Source organism: Taurulus bubalis, assembly GCF_910589615.1.
Source record: "Taurulus bubalis genome assembly, chromosome: 17".
Lineage (NCBI taxonomy): Eukaryota > Metazoa > Chordata > Actinopteri > Perciformes > Cottidae > Taurulus > Taurulus bubalis.
The window spans coordinates 14,101,341-14,119,956 of NC_136605.1; the positions used below are offsets into that span (position 1 = coordinate 14,101,341).

Consider the following 18,616-nt stretch of genomic DNA (forward strand, 5'->3'; position numbering starts at 1 on the left):
ATCTCAACGATACTTTCTCAACTGGGGATTTCTAACAATAAATAGTTTGAGTAGTTAAATAGTTGATGTGTATTTGTCGTTCCCCCCAGGCTCTTGAAAATAACATGTTAAACACTCAAAATAATATGGTAGACATCTTTAGAAAGACACAGGTCATACAGATTTTAATGATTTCAAGTGATGTTTAACGAGATGAATGACGAGATTTCATTGTCTTGTTCTATTAATAAGAAAACACGTGGACTGAACTAAGTGAACTATTTAAATATGGCATTACAATTAGATATTTCAAAATAAAAAAAGGAATATATACGTTTAATATAGAACTACAAATGCACACAAATGTAATTGCACACAAATGTAATTAGAACAATTCTAAAAATGACTCAATTACAAAAAATATTATTTGTTTTTATTTGTAATCGACCTCTGCAGCTGCGTCAGTAGGTGGCTGTAATGAATGTTAACTGCTTCCTAAATGCCATCAGAAGAAGAAGAAGAAGACGTAGAGTGAAGAACCCACGAAGAGAAACCAACGAAGAAGAAGTTGTCAACCCGGTCCGACCGTCCTCAGCCAATGAATGGAGACTGGGAGGAAACATTATCAGCACTTTTCTTTCTAAATTGCCTTTTCTCTCAAGTCGCTAATACAACCCCATGGAGTTGGAGCTGTGACTGTTTCCACAATTTCCCTGACCGCAGCTATAAAAACAAACGTTAAACTAAAAACAGACCGAGCACTAGCTTCCACTCTTCAGATCCCTCCGCGGTCACTTCCCGCTGTTTGGATCCGCGCGCGGTGGTCTGACTGACCGGGAGAGACGCCAGAGATGTCCGCCAGCGGGGCCTTGGCTGACGGCCTTCTGTCTTACGAGACGCTGGTTCACGCTGTGGCAGGTGCAATGGTGAGCAGTAAAATAAGATATATGTGAAGTTTATGGACGAGCAGGGTCTTTAAGGTCTTACTACATCGATGTCAGCAGCGCTGATATGGAAGAAAACAAACTGTTTTTACTTGACTGAGCCATTTGTTTAGTTTCATTACAATGGGTTTTGTCTTTCAGGGGAGTGTGACAGCGATGACGGTCTTCTTTCCTTTGGACACAGCCAAAAGCAGACTGCAGGGTGAGCTGGAGGTTTATGGAGCAACTATTATAACAACTAACTTAGTCCACTAATTCACTACTAGACCAAGATGTCCTGGCTTTTATTAATTTATTTATTTATGATGTTTTATACAGCCTTACTTTTAATTGTCTCTGTGACTTTTTGCTCTTGAAAGGTGCTCTCTAAATGTATATATTTACTGAACTTACTGAACCCGTTTGTTGACTTTTAGTTTGTTATACTTGTAGTTTTTTTGCTGTAAATTTGAAGTCTTACACTCAAGGTAAGATGACCCTGGTGACATCCCCTGGGTTATTTACTTCTGACCTGAGAAAGCTTCTCCAAAGCCACAGAAAATGTTCTCCAACCGTTGAGGATGAGTAGAACTCGAGCTGCCTGTTTCGCTGACTTATTTAATTACCATTGTGTTGGTTTTTCAGTGGATGAGAAGAGAAAGTCCAACTCCACCCCCATCATCCTGGCGGAGATAGCGAAGGAAGAAGGCCTGTGAGTAAAGGGTCTGGGTTAAATTGATTTTGAGTTATGGCTGTTTTAATTGTCTTAACTAGAGCGGAAACAGTTGATCATTCAGTTACTATTTAGTTGATCCTCATCAAGTAGATGATTAATCATTTCGGTCATTTTTTTAATAAGAAATGTCAAAATATTCTCTGGATTCTCCAATGTGAATATTTGCTTAGTTTTCCAAGTCTGACTCTCCATCTCGTCTCCCAGTCAGTCCCTGTACAGAGGCTGGTTACCAGTCATCTCCAGCCTCTGCTGCTCCAACTTTGTCTACTTCTACACCTTCAACACCCTGAAGAAGCTGGCGGCGTCTGGTCCAGGGAAGTCCAGACCCAGCAAAGATCTGCTCATGGGGGTCGTGTCGGGTAAAAACTAGTAATTATTCATGGCCCGACAGAAAACTATTCAAAGGTTTTGACTGACGGGCTTAAAGGAGCCCTGTGGCGTAAACAAAGTGTACATGTTAAATGCGTTTCAAAGCATTAAAAGCATATTTTTACCTGTACTGTTAAACATTAGTGCTGCAACTAACAATTATTTTCATTATTGATTCATCTGACGATTCTTTTTTGAGTAATTGTTGAATCGTTTGGTGAAAATTGTGAAAATAAATATGGCACGGTAAAACGTACTTATGTCAAATGTCTTTTGTCAAACAAGCAGTCCAAAACCTAAAGATATTCAGTTCATAAGGATTTAAAACAGAGAAAAGCAATACATCCTCACAACAGAGATGCTGGAACCTGAGAATAGAGAATCCATTTTGTATTGACATATGTCTAAAAATGATTCATCTCTTTATCAAAATATAATGTATTTTCTGTTGCTTGATGAATTGAAATCCATGTTTCCTTGCTAGCAAGCAGTCTCCCTCTCTACTTTAGTTGGTGCATTAATGCCACCTGTTGATCCGTGGAACAATGTAAACGTCTCACTTTTCCAGAGAGCCGCTGGAGGTCAACAACTCCACGTGGTACCTTCAGGAACTATATGAGAACGCTAACAATCTGTTGTTCATTCAGGGATGGTGAATGTGATCCTGACCACTCCCATGTGGGTGGTCAACACGCGACTGAAGCTGCAAGGAGCAAAGTTCAGGAACGAAGACCTCCAGCAAACCCAGTACAAGGGCATCTTTGGTGTGTGTTCATAAATATATCTTACCGTTCACACGTGCTTTTTCTTTTCTTCTTGTAAAACCCTGCATTGTTTGGGCTTTTTTCTACTCAGATGCTTTCTCACAGATCATAGCCAATGAGGGTGTGGCAACGCTGTGGAACGGCACTTTGCCCTCTCTTATCCTCGTCCTCAACCCGGCTGTGCAGTTCATGTTTTACGAGGCCTTGAAGAGGAGGGCAGGCGAGGGAGGGAAGAAGGTGAGAGGTCACGGCCGGTGTCGTGTAGAATACTACGTTACCGAAGCTCATCTATGCGCCTCGTCTCCTGTTTGAGGCGGTTGACTTTTTTTCAACTGTAGTCAAGGAAGTAAAAAAAACAAAAACATAATGCTTATCCAATAAAAACAAGCATTCCTAATTTGACCTCATGGTGGAGTTAAATGAAGGGATCACCAAAGTTGGTATGATTCCTCCTTTCTGGACTTTGAATGTCTGTAAGAAATGTAATGGCAATCCATTTAATAGTAATATTTAAAACTGGACCCAAGTGGAGGACACTGACAGTCGGACATCTCTGAAGCTAAAGGGTCCGTTTGTCAGGCAGTCACCCGCTGGTCATTTTATGTTTTCATCATTCTCTCAATCTAATAGTTCTATAAATGTTCAAGCAAAAGCATTTGATATGAGTGGATTAAATCTCTGTCTCCGACCACAGATTTCCTCAGCAGAGATCTTTCTCATCGGAGCCATTGCCAAGGCCGTTGCTACCACGGCAACATATCCTCTTCAGACAGTTCAGGCCATCCTGAGGGTAAATATTAAGTTATATGAAACCCTTTTGTCTATTTTTTTCGATATCTCACACATTATGTGAGAAGATATTCTGTATTTTTGGGTCGTTTTATCTATATTGTTACATGTGTTGGTGGCAAGATAATATTAAAGCCACATTCAGACTTAATTAGGAAAAAGAAAAACTATAATAATAAAATATAGAAAATCTATGTATAAAAGTTCAACATCTTTTTGTGAGCTTGACAAGCTCTATTGAAGTGTTTTGTAATCACACTATATGGTTGACCGTGCAGATTTTAATGGTGCAGAAAATCTTTGAGATCTCAAGTCGCTCACCAAATATAATTGAATCAAATCAAGCTAACCTGCTGAACGTGTTTTCATCAGTTCGGCCAGTACAAAGGTGATGGGAAAGGCGGCGTGATCGGAGGCCTCTCAAACATTTTCTCCCTGCTCAAGGACCGAATCAAGTGAGTGCAGCCACGAACACAAACTGACACTGACAGAGAGCTCGCTGGTGAGAGGCTGTTGCATTCAGCTCATCATTTACACACGCCTGTCTCTCTCTCACAGGAGGTATGGTGTTCTGGGTTTGTACAAAGGCCTGGAGGCCAAGCTGCTACAGACAGTACTGACGGCCGCCCTCATGTTTGTGGTGTACGAGAAGATCACTGCTGCTACTTTCAAAGTCATGCGCCTGAACACGAAACTAAAGCAGTGAACAAAACGCCTACTTGAATACAGCCATTTTTTAAAATCAATCCGATGATGTATTGATGCCAGGAATTGATTCAGTCACGTAAACGTTGCAATAAGAGGCGGGATTGGTGCCCAAAACAAACACCATGACCAGATCCGTGTGATACTTATGATAACCTCTTTTTTAACCTCTTAACTGCTTCCATTCGTGCGAACTGGTCTTGATTTAATCTCTTGAGATGTTAACCTTAACAGCTGAGATTTTCATCACAATATTACATAAAATATATGTAAATACCCCTATTTGCTTCCTTCCCGAGAGATCGATGAGAAGATAGATACCACTCATTAGTTAAGACTTCTGGGAATTACTGCTCCTGACCAACTCATAGTTCGGTTTGAAGGTTTTAAACTACAACCGGTAAATAAGTGAGCTTTAGAGTTTCTGGTCGATGATTTGTGTTGCCAGGCTAACTGTTTATTCGCTTACAGTCTTTGTGTTACGCTAAGTTATCCAACTGCTGCAGCTTCCTTTCAAACACGAGAGTGGTAGCAATCTTGTCATCGAAAATCTCTCCGTATAGATATAAAAGCTAATTTCCCAAAATGGAAAAACTTTTCCTTCAACTCTAGGGCTGCAAATGATGATACCAATAAGATAAGCTTCTTACAGTAGGTGTTGCCTTGATGTAAGCTACCGGACCATTCCTCACACTGCGTCTTATGTTTTAACTATGAATTTAACAGAGTTGATAGAATCCTCATGGAATTCCTGCCAGATTTTTTTAATCCTCTGAGTTATGATGTCATTATTACACAAAGATGTTAAATGGGTGAGAAGCTCCCATTCATATTTGTAAACTTATGTGTAAAATCTGCTCTGAAAGGTCTTAATTTAAACAATTATAATATTTTAAGTAAAAATGAATTTAACATAAATGGGAACGAGTACTTAACGATACACAGAGTAAAACTTACATGTGTATAAATATGCAGTAGGCGCTAAGTGCCTCTCAATATATCTTAAACTGTACTATGAACTGTGACGACTGTTGACGATTTACACAAATCCATGATGCACTCAACCGTCTACAGTCCGCATGATTGTATTGATCTGTATGAACTTTTTGTCTTCCATTATTTGTCGGTGTCCTATTCGCAGTGTTGTGTATTTAAGTTTGCAGCAATTGACAGTATTTGTTTTCTTTTTCCGATTTGGTGAAATTCTGCTGCATTTCCCCTTGAAACCTTTTCACTGATTGTTCAATATGTTAACTTGTTTTTTTAATCATTACAAGAGTTTCTGCTCTCAGTATTACTTTGTAACATCACATTTAGGACTGTTCATCGTATTGATCAGCGCCAGTTGTGTCGCTAGTAGCGCATACTAAGAATGTTATGTCAATTTACCAAAAAACAGGAATGACATTAGCACGTATGAGCTCGTCTCTATTAAGTTTCAGACCTTTTTGCTGTCTCACACGCCTGTTGTTCTCAGGTTAACCATGTATGTGCACATCAGCAAACTATATACCTGCAACTAAATGAATGAGTAATTTGTGTTCCCTTTTAAATTCGTAATCTCAAATAAATGTGTATTTCAAGATTGAGAAAATAAAATGCAGCTTTCACGTGAAGGCGAGGCACTAAATGTCAGGTACTGTAGACATGTTAACTGACTATCAGAGGATAGAAAAGTGTGGAAAAAACAGAAACTGTCACTAAGTCGGCAGATGGACAACATTAGCTTTATTCAACAGTTAAGGAATCCAAAGCTGACGTATGTGTCACTATTCATTATAAAACGACGGCAATGATTACAAGAATACACCATGCATATTAATTACGGTCTTCTTCACGAATGAAATGTTTTGTCATAACATGTAACGTGAAAATAAACCTTGTAACTGCGGATGCAATACAAACTTAAAAAAACAACTACATTGTTTTCAAATTTTGTTTCAATTAACATTGAACAATTAACCACTGTTCTGAAGATTTAAACATTATCATAAAATCTGAGAATCCTCCATTGGAGGTCTGAATGAATATTAACAGTTGACCACGTCTTGGTTGTAAATCAGGGCTGCTGGTGTGAGTCTTGACTACTGGTCATCTCCGACACATACCAGTGTGGCAGGAAGGAATACTGGGAGTCCCTATGGATGGAGAATGTCACATCTCTGCGGGGCTCCCAGGAGAACAGGTACACCACGCTGGAAGGGAAATATTAAGGATTCATGAAAGATATCTGGTTGAACTATAATTTGTTTTGAAAAGGTGAACAACAGTCTGTCATTACCTTGGATTGTCTTCAGTAGCGATTTGTTTCACAAAAGACAGGAAGTCACAACAGAAGTTCATACAGACTGTTGGCTTCCAGCAGTTGTGTTCATTCTGTCCAGAAAAATACAGAAGACAGAAAAAGTGGAAACATTTTTTTATTAATAGTTACTTTATAAAAAAAAAGAAGCTCTAAATAGATTTCTCAAAGTTCAGATAAGCTTTTGATGACCAGTAGTTTATCGACTTCACTGTACCTTGATGAGCTGTGAAATCTTAGAGATAGGAAAAGTCTCCACAGTGACAACCACTCCTTCCTCATCCTTAAATCCTGCCACAACACGAGGGACTCCCGGGAGAAAAGACTGGGCCCACCACTTCAGCAGTTTGAACCTGAAGACCACCACAAGGAGGATTATAACAGCTTTGAGTGGCTAAAATCAAACAAACAGCATGACATGAAAAAGTGAAGAATCATGTGATGTTTTCCCATTTCGTCATCTACCTGTGAAAGCTGCTGCGCTGTTTCGGGGTGCAGATCTCCACAGAGGTCTTCAGCTCGACGTAGCATGCAGGAGCTGGAGCGTTGGGGTCTTTAACCCGGCAGTCCACCTCACCGGAGAACAGGAGTCTGTGATCTGCCAGCCGAGTTTGCACCACAGTGCAGAAGGCCTCATTAGTGTTTACCACTCCGCCTGGGTCAGGTAAACTGTGGATGCTATCTACAGGGATGGACAAAGGTGAGGCGTTATCTTTTAAACATGTGCTTAAAACCCTATCTGCTTTTATAAGATTTGGATTCATGTGTCAAATGTAATAAAATTAGATTTGAATGTATGGAAGTACATTTGTGTCACGGAAAGACATGGAGACAAAAAGTTTGAAATAAAAATACTTACTCTACATCAGAATTATGTACAGAATTTTGCCTTTTAAGTCAATATTATGAAAAGGCAAGTATTTGATGTAAAGTTTTCATAATAATTTCAAAATCAGAATAATTCGGGACTAAATTCGAGACGCAAAGTCGCAATTTACTTTTAAACTTGAAAAACTTTGACTTTGATCCATATTAAGTCAGAGTTTAGATTGTATAGCTTGAGCACAGGTGCACTCCGTTGAGGGGATGCTCCATTTTGAGAAAGTAAGTCCAAAGTTAAAATACAACATAATTATGAACTTATAACTTTTTTTTAACATAATTTTGACTATCTAAAAAATAGATCATAAAGTGATGACTCGGTATCTTATAATTTGGACATATTTAGATACATTATTTAACATTAACATTATTTACTTGAATTGTGTCATTAAGAACATGTTGCTTAGGTTACTCTTTTCCTTTCCTGACAGATATGGGCTTCCACAGATGTGACTAAATATAAAACCATATGTTTTTTTCTGTGATGCACATCACAGCTGAGCTGATGTTAGGGAAATAATCAATATTAGGATTGATCAAAGATCGAAGTTTGAAAGAAAACTAAGTAAACAGCAGCCAATATCATACTATATTACATTAAACTACCTACCTGCACATGTATATTGCTCAAACTTGTATCCCCAGTACATCATCTCCTTGTGTCTCTCTGTGCGGTTCTCTCGTTCCCGTTGGGAAACTTCAGTTTCCACTTCGCTGATGTAAAGCGTGCCCCTGAACCTGGTGACTGCCAGCAACCAGCCCTCGTGTGTCTCATAAGGAGTGGTCAGCAGCTTGGTCAGATGGCCACGCCATGTCACAAAGTCGGAATCTAAAGCACTGGGAAGAGCAGAGGTAGAACCAAGAATACGGACAGGAAAGTTAGAGGTGGTTGGAGTAGCAACTATAGATCCCACGGGAGTATCTATCTGACCTGGAAACTAACAATAACACTTACCATGATGAGGCTGCAGTCGCCTTTGAGCTGAGCTTTGATTTATTGGCCAAGATCCATCGTAAGATGTGGTCCAGCTTCTCCTTCTTACTTTCGTCTTTCTTTATGAAGCGGTCCTTGTATCCATCCTTCAGGTCGAAATTAGGATTTCTGTCAGGTTCCACATAGTATCTCAATTGCCTGTTGTCATTGACGAATCTACCCGCAGAGTCGAGGGAAAAACATCCTACTTCGACAGGCTGTTTGTACACTGGAAAGTCTCTTTCATACAACTCCCTTCTGGTGCTCAAATCCTGAGAGCTGCGTGGGTTTTGCCCTGGTGTTGGCCCAGACTGATGCTGGTGGTGGTTCGGTCTGGAGCGTTTATTCTCACTGTGATTTCTTCCACTGGTATCTCTTTGTCGTCTATATGCCGACTGGGGGTTTTGGTAGCTGGAATTGGGATTATGGGATCTGTGCTGGTCCATTGATACCTAGTGAGGAAAAGAGCAATGATGTATGAAACAAACGTGATTCCTCATCACTTGTGTTGTTTTTAAAACTGTTTGACACAAGACAACCCACTATTTGTGTATCATGTATATAGCACTTTTTTATTTTGTATGCTTTATATTGAACATAATATATGCTTATTGTATATCAGTTTCTAAGGATATGTATCTATTATATTATTGCATGGAATCAACAACGTTTATATTATGTATCTATATATGCACCCGAATTGAGCACATCCCATCGTGATCTGTGTAAATAACGGTCACTTGTGTATGTGTTATGTGAATGCAGACACACAATGTAAAGATGCAGATGTGTGTATTGAATGTCGTGTACCGCAGACGTGTGTCTGCGTTGACTCTGTAGAGGTGTGTTGCTGTGCATGCCTGTTGTATGTTAGGTTAATGAAGGTTTGCAAAAACAGCTACTTTTTGTGTATTGATTTCCGCATGTGCGTCACAACATGAAAACGACTTTATTACTACTAAAACTACATCCACGGTTATATACATCCATAGTTAAAACTATATATACGGGCAGCATGCACAACAAAAGCAGCTAACGTTAAGCTAATGTTACCTTTCTGTCAATGCCCCGTCAGACACAATAACCAAGAGGACTTTGTGTAAAAACGACTATCATATATTGCAGCGTATGTTCTAATTGACACAAACAAGTAAAGAAAGAAAACACAACGTGTTTTCGTCTCGCTGGCTGGGAAGCTAATAGCGCCACGAGCTAACAAGTAACAACAACTCTCTCTGTAAACACCAAACTCAACGCTACTTCCGGGTGCAGTTTCTCCTCCAATCCGCTTGGTGGCAGATGCGTCACTTCCGTTATAAAACAAACCGCAGCATAAAGAACACTGTTTAAGCTGTCCGTTAGACCTGTGGTGACGAATGTGACCTAAGCGATGTGAATACCAATATTAATGCTATTAGTAGCGATTAGGTAAGTTTTATCTAGTTTAACTGATCAAATATTGGCTCATGTCTTTAGAGTACACACAACGAAGTGCTAGCTAAGTAAGCTAGCGATAGCTAGCGTTAACCAGATGTATAAAGAGAACGGTTGCAATTGCTTGGCTATAAATAAAGGCACAGAGAGAGAGAGAGAGAGAGAGAGAGAAAAGCGGCTGTCTTGATAAACAGGTTTATTCTGCAAGTCACGATTTGTCTGCCACGTGTTTCTTTCCAGGTATGAACCGGAAACGGGCTTTGATTTCAGACACTTTCAAGTTGAAGAAAAGAAGAAATGAAACGCAGAAGTTCGGAGCAGTCAATGATGGAGATGGTAGGTGGAGCTGCTTAAAAGCTATTAACATGTATGTGTAATCTCATTTAATATTAAAATGAATTGTTTGACTTTAAAGGGCCGACTGACATCAGATCCACCCTTGAGTATCTCATGACGCTGTTCCCCAGGAAGCTCTTCAACGACCGCTTGCCTCAAATTGTCATGAAGCACCAACTTTACAGCATCAACAATGACAAGACGTTGGTGGACAAGGAGCTGGTAAGACAACTCTTTCGTGTCAGGAAGGTTGTGTGTGTGTATCTATCTGAATGTGTAAACCCACCGTCCTCCTTATGGCCCACAGAATAAACTGAGGGAGCGAGGAGAACTGCTGATGTTCCAGCTCGGGTTTGATGCGGACGCTTTCGGGCTGGTTTTTGCTTCCGATTACAAGACCAAAGTGCTGGCAGGGGAGGATGGCAGGCCTACACGGGCGACAGTGGAGAAGTTCTTGGAGAAATTGCTCTGTCCTTGCACAGAACTGAGCTTCAGCAAAGACAAGATGCTCAAGGAGTTTCTCTTCACGGACTCCGAAATAACGTATGAACGACTCACTTACCACCTGAAATTGCTTTAATGTGTGTCTTCTCCTGTGTTTGGCACTTCTTTATCCGTCCACAATGTGTGAAAGTACATTTAAAAAGATCAGCACACACATTTTCTCACCCTCTAGGCAGCTGGTTAAGTCAGGGGTTCTGACTGTGAGGGATGCGGGCAGCTGGTGGCTTTCCATTCCCAACTCGGGCAAATTCACCAAGTACTTTTTACAAGGTGGGTGTTATGAAAAAACCGTCTCAACAATACTTTGTTTTAATGATGTTTCATGTAAATTTCTCATTTGACTGTTTTTGACAGCGCCTTGCTAATTGGAGCACTGTTTGTTTTCGACCCATCTTACCGCTCTTCCTGTTAGGTCGTAAAGCAGTGCTAGGAATGGTGAAGAAGTCCAAATATAGTGAAGTCTTAAAGGCAGAGCTGGAGGAGCGCCGAACAACCTCCCATGTGAAATTCCACATGAAGTACCACATCCATGACATTGTTGGTGCAGAGCTGGTAGAAAGGTAATGTTTGCTTGTAAACAAGTTGCATGCTATTGATTCTGAAAAGGGTTGATTTTTATTTTATTTTGCAGTAGATCAGAGTTTACCCATCTGTCAATGAAAACAACGGGCATTTGTAGCCGCTCATTTATGATCCTTGCAATTCAGTAATTGAGGGTTTTTTGTACTTGCTTGAACAACCCTCAGGCCATATACTGGGTCTCCGGTGTTAAAACTTGTGGTTGTCAAACCTTTAAAAACTAGCCAGCTTGATTACCGCAGCTATAACATGTGATTGCTTAAAATCTCAACTCAAAGTGGCTGTTTTATTTTTTATTATTCCATCTGCCAATGACAAACTTACTCATTGCATACTCGGTTCATTGCATCATACTTTTCTGAATCAAGACTTTGTTTTCTTCCCAGCATACCTACAACTTCAGGGGCATTGTTGCGATGTGTTGAGTCTTGAACCACAGCAACAAGATTAAAAACGGGTGCTTGGTCGAAGCCTGAAGATTTACAAAGATTGTAAAAAGTGTTTGTATTATGACTGATGGTAAATTAACCAAGATTGTAGTTTGATTTTTGTGCCAAATGCTTTATAACAAACCTTGTGGGTTTATGAATTGTCAATTATGTTGACATGACCGTGTCAGGTTTTGATTTATCTTGTAATAAAAATGTTTTCTTTGCCACATATGCAAGTTGTAGTTTATTTGCACACAATTGAAGCACTTTGATACTGTCACATCTGTGTGATGTTTGAACTTTGGGTTTTCATTGAGATCCGTCACTAGTGTTTCCAGAACTGACATTTGGTCTGATCAGAGATCTTCACTGTCATAAAGCTCTATTTTATTATCAGTTGGTGTTAATCTAATTTATTAAGTCTCTGGCTGCTTTATTGGCAATCAAATGCAACCGATCTGCCAATTGGCAAGATCAATGTTAAATTATTGGTGTTTATTCAAGTATATTTTATGTTTGTGGTGCTAAACTGGACTGCATGTTGAAATGTTTTCATTTTCCATATCTTCTCATATCTATATTTTTGTAAATGGGGTTGGCAGAGCAGTAAATCTGCTTCAATATAATGTAGTCCACTGTTCAACGCTTCAAACTACAATCAAACATTGAATTAATACCTCTGACTCGTCACTCAAATAGTTTTTTCTTTTGTAAAACTAGAATTTATGGTCAAACTGTATTGCATTTGATTTTGACGTGCCCCTGGTCCTCAGTCTTTAACTCCATGGTTACAATAAATATTTTTTTATAACATTCCATTGACTGTAAAAATAATCACTTATATGAACAGATACAAGCTTTTACAGAGCTAACAGAATGAAAACAAATGTCTAGTTCCATTCCTGTTTAGCTCTACTTTATGCTTTTACAAGTGTCCGTCTTTCCCACTTCCTAAATTTCATGTTTGCATGACAAGTGTTGCATCAAGGAACATGTGCGTCTGCATTGTCCAACAAAGAGGCAGAAGAGTCGGTTTTACTTGAATTTATTGGCTTTTTCAAAAAGTGACAATAGCTTTTATCCATAAGACTAAAGAGTCACAACATTGGCTTGAATTAAAGCACAGCTTGATGTCTGAATACAATACAGATGAGCAACATGTACTTAACCCCTGATCTAGTAGTTCAAATACATTTTTGTAAATAAGCAAAAAAATATAACCGTTGCAATTCTAATCTTAGTTTTCAGTATATGTTGCACATACATGCTATCCGCATTAATTACAAAAAGCTAGGCTTGTAGGGAGATTAAGGTAGCGTTAACTGTAGAGGTAATAAACAAAAGGATATTCATAGTGTTAGTTAAACAATACAGTGAGTGAAGTGTAACCTCTGAAGAAAGATACAAAACAGTCAAATCACATGATTATAACAAAAAGATGAGTACGCCGTATACTACACCATAACCGACAGTAGCTTTGTTACCGTTATTAGCAGGCATAAATGCTCTTCTTAGTGGCATTGCTTAGCCAGTAGTGATGCTATTAGGAATCAATTGTGCTGCACAAAATGTTTCTGATAAAATGCCCACAGAGCAATAAAGGTGCTCTTGTTCCCCGCCACCAAAACAGTTCTAATCCAATATCTAATAAAAGTTTGCAGCGTTGCACTTCTGGGCAGCTACACAGTTGAGACACACTTCTAGGGAAATATTGCAAAGAGGATTGCGGGAGAAGAAAAAAAAAACATGAATGACAGGTCGGATTAGAGCCAAACACATAAAATACTGGATCATTTTAGATTTGACATTTGTTTAATAGCACAGTTGGCATCAGAAGATCTGTTCCCGGTCTCAATTTTCAGTCCATTTTAGGCATCATTCAATCCACAAGACTGAATTACCATGAATCATGTGCTTGGACTGAAAACCCAACTGGTAAAGAGATTCACGGTGCACAAACAGCAACTTAAAGCAAAAAGAACTTCACAGATGATTAGATTCAAGTTCCTTGTTGACAGTGCGATGACACGTGACCGCCCTCGCAAAAGGGAAAATTAATAAAATGCTATTGATTATGGAGCTGAACAAACAGCAACACACACCAGCAAGCTGTATTTTGAAGGTTTAAAAGGGTTGAGACAATAGAACAAAGGTTTTCTTTTCTGTTAAAATACAGCATGTCTGCAGGATGTATTTGGCAATATTTCTTCCACTCAAAACAAACAACTAAGACTGTAAACAAAAAAACAAAAAAAAAGGTGGACAACCAGTGGAAGAGCAAATTGAAAACATTCCACAGTCTATTTTTACAAAACATCCAATCCACTTTAGAAGGCCTCAAGAATGTTATAGTGTTGTCTATACAGTATATGTTGTTGAGAAAGAGCTAGAGTCTATCATCTTCCAACCCTTTCTCCTAAATCTGACCCTACGTCAAATCTTTCATGGAAACAGTTGGTAGATCTGCTGTAGCTACACTTATGGAAGGAAAGAATCTGAAGTACAATGTTTTTGTGTGTATACTGGTGTGTTTCTCTTGTATCTTTTGCCACCCCTCACCACTAGCGGCCATGTTCCCCTGTAACCGGTCCAGTGGAGGAAGTCTTAGAGGAGGGAGCACTTCTTCTGCTTCTTCTTGGCGGGTGGAGGGCAGAGGACGGCCCGGATGGCCTCATCGAACACAGTTTTAAGGCCACGTTGAGTCAAGGCTGAGCACTCTAGGTACTTGACAGAACCTGAGGAAACCACACACCAAATATGTTTTCTTTTAGTATTTCAGTAAAAAAAAAAAAAAAAGTCAGAGATAACTCAGTCAAGATGATGTGTGTTGTTACCGATTTCTTTAGCCATCGCCAGTCCTTGGGGATATGTAATTGGAGAGAGTTTCTTCTCCTTCAGCTTCTCTATGGTGTCCTTGTCATCTCTCAGATCCAGCTTGGTACCGACCAGGATGATGGGAGTGTTGGGACAATGGTGTCTCACCTCAGGGTACCACTGCACAGAGAACACAGCGTTGAGAACTGGTCTATGTTAACTTAAACATGTGATTTCTAGAATGACTAAAGACTACATTTAAAGTGAGTGAACCAAAACGGTGGGATAGAGAACCAAAACGGTGGGAGTCAGAGGATAATATCTTGGGTGCATCACTAACAGTGACTGCCTTCACATACTGGTCATGCGATTCATTGGAAGTATAATCATGTTGATAATAGATGCTGTAAATCTGCAAAACAGAATTTTCTGCACATTAAAACTACAGTATGGTTTGTGAAGTTGACAAGAATTTAAAAAAATGTTATCCCAGCTATGGGCATGAAATGCTGATTATTGCACAATACAAGATTATTCTCAATCAAACTCACACGGTGACACAGTGTGGAGATTATTATATATGCTGTGTTGATTATAAGTCTACATTTACAAGTTCTAGTCAAGTGCAATAAACATGCTGCTGAGAATGCGATCAGTTTTTAGCAAGTTCAACTTTCTTCCGGGAGTTAAAGTCCTGTATTCAACCTATTTAATCAAATTGTGGAACAACGGTTTCTTATATTGCTGTAAATAGTTCTCAGAGGAGAAAAATTATTAAACTAACTAGTGAACTTATTATGTGTCATTTTATTAACTCTGCGCCTCTTTCCGACATGTTTGAATGATGCTGTAATGATGATATATGAGTCAAAATAAATCTTTACAAATCTATGAGTCATCCCAGGAAAATAAACGTGGGCCAATCACAATCTCCCCTGGTGCCTCTTATCATTCCATGTCATAAAACAAATCCATGTCGACACCTTTGCAGGCTTCAGTCTTTATCATACCGGCACTGCATCAACTCACCTTGGCACGGACGTTTTCAAATGAGGCGGGACTCACAAGCGAGAAGCAGATGAGGAACACATCCTGGTGATAAAAAGACAGCATTACAATCAGATCCCCTCAACATAAGAGTAAGAAATGCTCCTTATGTGCTCATGCAGCACCAAGGTGTGGTGCTTTTCTTTCCTTCTTACTTCCTTATTCCTTCTTTATCCCCAAACTTTCCAAAAGTATTATGTAAGACAGCCACCGTCATCAAAATATACTTAAAGGGTAAACACCACACTTCAAAGAGAATCAAAATAATTTACACATATATAATTGTCCGACTGTGGTTTTTTGTACCGTTTGTGGATAGGAAAGTGGGCGGAGTCTGTCGTAATCTTCTTGTCCTGCTGTATCCCAAAGACCCAAGTTCACCGGCTTCCCGTCAACCATAACATTGGCGGAATAGTTGTCGAACCTGAAAGAAACAAATATGATACCACGAGTTAAAGCCGTCAGGGTAAATATAAACTGATGAATTATTAATAATTACATAATTTATTACATCAAAATTTTACTTACGCATTAAAATGGGAAACATGCTCTTAATTAATCTGAAAATGACTTATCACTTATTACTTTTCTAAACAAAACTCATGATTATCAACTTCTGAGCCAGTCCATGCCACACTGAATAAGAAACGATGCTCGTTTATCCCCACAACATAGTTTCCCCCAAATAGCTTTGTATACTTAGCTGCAGTCCACAGCAGTGAAAGTAACCTGTTCTGTAAACAACTGTACTTTAATAACTAAAAGCAACTAAAGAATAATACGCCTTCTTAATCGTGCAGTGTCTGTTATGGACATAAAGGTGGCAACAAGGGATGACTGCTAGTGTTGATCAGCTTCCAGACTCAGATACTCACACTGTGGGGATATACTCTCCAGGAAAGGCATTGGTGGTGTAGCTGATGAGCAGGCATGTCTTACCCACAGCTCTAGAGGAGAGGAAGAGAAGAAAAAATGTGTTGATGGTCTCACACGCCCCAAAAAAGCATGCAAAAGGCCATTTTGGTTATACATTGACATGATTTCCTACTATGTATGCAATTATATTTCATTACATTCAGATATAATATTTTTTGTTGTATCCGACCTATGGTCCAAAACCTAAATATATTAAATCACACTTGAGAAGCTGTAACTGTATTTTCTGCAGATTAATTGACCAACCGTGTCAGTGAACCATGGCTGTGGGAGAACAGACTCGGTGTAGAATAGTGTATTTAAGTATATGTATACAAATAAAGATTGCATTGGCCGAATGTGAAAGCTTACAAACATGAAACTCAAGGGCCGAATGAACCTTTTCTACTGAGAGCTCCCCCTTCGTCAAAACCGAAAACAATATAGTCGTCGTAGGGCCATCAATGACTCCGCTGCTGCGGTATCCACCACACCCTGAACAAGAAGTTGCGAGTATGTTTACCTCACATATTGTTAAACGTTTGAAAGTCGCAGGCTCATTCTTTAATCAGTCACCAATCTGTACTTGTTGCTGACAAAGTCTACAAAATATACTTATACGAAGCTGGAAACACGTCGCATGTGTGACACACACCAGCGGATAACTAAAACCAACACACAGACATTGCGCCTAACTAACTCATTTAACTCTTTACAAGTCTCAATTTATAAAGTAAATGTTGCCAAATTTGGACTCGGGTGAGGAGGGACGTGTGAACTGTGATGTCTGACTCACCCGAGAGTAACTTAAGTCCAAGGATTAGCCGACCGCTTGCATACTAGCAATTATGTAACGCAATAGTTTGCCATTTGAACACTACATTTAAAAAAAACATCGGCGAATAACTCGTATATCGTGAGATTATAGTTAACGTAATAAAACCCATGAAGCACGAACAAGTAGTTAAAGTTCGTTAGCTAGCTAACTAGTTAACTTTCCCCGTTAAGAAAACGGATATAACGTTAGCTCGTCCCGATGACAGCATTTTACACTTCGTTATTCGAGTTAAATATCAAAACCAACTCACAGTCGGCTCGATTGCGTTAACTTACCCGTCTCCAACAACGACACACTTTATGGCCTGCATCGCGCCGCAGCGGGAGGAATGCCGAGTGATCCCGGGGAGCTAACGTTAGCTCACTCGTCTCTTTTCCTTTGTCCGGTGGACCGTCCCAACTGCTCTTCGCTTACGGTCGTTGGATAGTGTAGCCGAGCTCCTGTGAAGTGCAACGGCGAGTGGCGGGGAGAACTTAAAGTAACTTATCGGGCACTTTTAACACAAGTTTCGTCAGAAAATCCCCCGCAACATTCCCATGCTTTCGTGGGCTGATCTGGAAAGCTATGAAGCAAAACAGCGGCCACCACCCCTGAGGAGGAGGAAAAAAAAATGAAGTTAGCCACCGCCACCAGATGGTGCTTCCGGTGTGCGGAGGAGATACGCCCACGGACATTTTCACGATCAGTTACCTCCTCAAAATAAGCAGCTGACGAGCCACCAGTTCTGTTTTTATGAAATCAGAAAATATCATCTAAAAGTGTCGGGAGTCTTGTGTTTTTTACAAGAACATTTTAATTTGGCCACCTAAATAACCACGAATATACACTAAAATAACCACGAATAATACGGACTATTCAGAGTGTGACACGGATTGAGGAAATGACGTGCCTTATTGTGCTTCTCTGAACGACGCTCTCAAGGCACTTTCCCCAATAAACAATCTAGTAGAACGTCAGGTTAAAACAGTGTCAGCGGATGCATTTCTGATACATCTCAATTATGTGAAGCAGCACTTATGCGTATTTAAAGGCAACTTGACACAGTAACAACTTGTTGTGCGCAGAGATGCTTGACTAATCAATAAATCCCCTTTCAAGGATTATGTGATTAGTTGATTGACAGAAAGTTAACATTAATTTGCATTTATTAATTTAATTTTTATTTTATTAATGTTTATTGATCAATGAAAGTAGAAGCCCGACACATATGTTTTAAACCTGTTTATCTTGAACAAATGTATAGTTATTTATTAATGAGGAAATTCCGCATCAATAAAAAAAAAGGACTGATTCTAG

General features: G+C 39.5%; 4 protein-coding genes across 4 annotated transcripts; 2 read left to right on the top strand and 2 right to left on the bottom strand.

The window, feature by feature from the left end:
- Positions 1-830: 830 nt before the first annotated feature.
- slc25a17l (solute carrier family 25 member 17-like) lies at positions 831-4,266 on the top strand (the record flags this gene model as incomplete). The annotated part of the gene is made up of 9 exons (XM_079232710.1): positions 831-905; positions 1,065-1,125; positions 1,548-1,614; positions 1,843-1,997; positions 2,655-2,771; positions 2,863-3,008; positions 3,466-3,561; positions 3,933-4,015; positions 4,119-4,266. 9 exons carry the CDS (start codon positions 831-833, stop codon positions 4,264-4,266), a joined length of 948 nt encoding a protein of 315 aa, XP_079088836.1.
- A 954-nt stretch (positions 4,267-5,220) lies between these two features.
- Positions 5,221-8,868, bottom strand: dxo (decapping exoribonuclease; the record flags this gene model as incomplete). Its single annotated transcript, XM_079233022.1, has 6 exons — positions 5,221-6,460; positions 6,547-6,641; positions 6,785-6,920; positions 7,033-7,249; positions 8,060-8,286; positions 8,405-8,868. The coding sequence occupies 6 exons, from the start codon at positions 8,866-8,868 to the stop codon at positions 6,325-6,327; spliced, it is 1,275 nt and encodes a 424-aa protein (XP_079089148.1). The 3' UTR covers positions 5,221-6,324.
- Positions 8,869-9,753: 885 nt separating this feature from the next.
- Positions 9,754-11,929, top strand: LOC306749828 (inactive serine/threonine-protein kinase 19-like). Its single transcript, XM_079233161.1, has 7 exons — positions 9,754-9,850; positions 10,097-10,192; positions 10,272-10,414; positions 10,500-10,735; positions 10,869-10,966; positions 11,109-11,256; positions 11,662-11,929. Exons 2-7 carry the CDS (start codon positions 10,099-10,101, stop codon positions 11,705-11,707), a joined length of 765 nt encoding a protein of 254 aa, XP_079089287.1. The 5' UTR covers positions 9,754-9,850; positions 10,097-10,098; the 3' UTR covers positions 11,708-11,929.
- An 806-nt stretch (positions 11,930-12,735) lies between these two features.
- Positions 12,736-17,866, bottom strand: rac1b (Rac family small GTPase 1b). The gene is made up of 6 exons (XM_079233186.1): positions 17,596-17,866; positions 16,443-16,514; positions 15,874-15,991; positions 15,550-15,612; positions 14,541-14,700; positions 12,736-14,441 (listed from the first exon to the last, which is right to left on the bottom strand). The coding sequence occupies exons 1-6, from the start codon at positions 17,628-17,630 to the stop codon at positions 14,311-14,313; spliced, it is 579 nt and encodes a 192-aa protein (XP_079089312.1). The 5' UTR covers positions 17,631-17,866; the 3' UTR covers positions 12,736-14,310.
- Positions 17,867-18,616: the final 750 nt, after the last annotated feature.

Excerpts from the sequence above, each read along its gene's own strand:
- LOC306749828 (XM_079233161.1), top strand. The coding sequence starts at position 10,099 with ATGAACCGGAAACGGGCTTTGATTTCAGACACTTTCAAGTTGAAGAAA. Across the intron at positions 10,415-10,499 it reads CGTTGGTGGACAAGGAGCTG|AATAAACTGAGGGAGCGAGG; the intron begins GTAAGACAACTC and ends TATGGCCCACAG. Across the intron at positions 10,736-10,868 it reads TTCACGGACTCCGAAATAAC|GCAGCTGGTTAAGTCAGGGG; the intron begins GTATGAACGACT and ends CTCACCCTCTAG.
- rac1b (XM_079233186.1), bottom strand. The coding sequence starts at position 17,630 with ATGCAGGCCATAAAGTGTGTCGTTGTTGGAGACGG. Across the intron at positions 16,515-17,595 it reads TGTGTCGTTGTTGGAGACGG|AGCTGTGGGTAAGACATGCC; the intron begins GTAAGTTAACGC and ends CCTCTCCTCTAG. Across the intron at positions 15,613-15,873 it reads CACTTTCCTATCCACAAACG|GATGTGTTCCTCATCTGCTT; the intron begins GTACAAAAAACC and ends TTTTATCACCAG.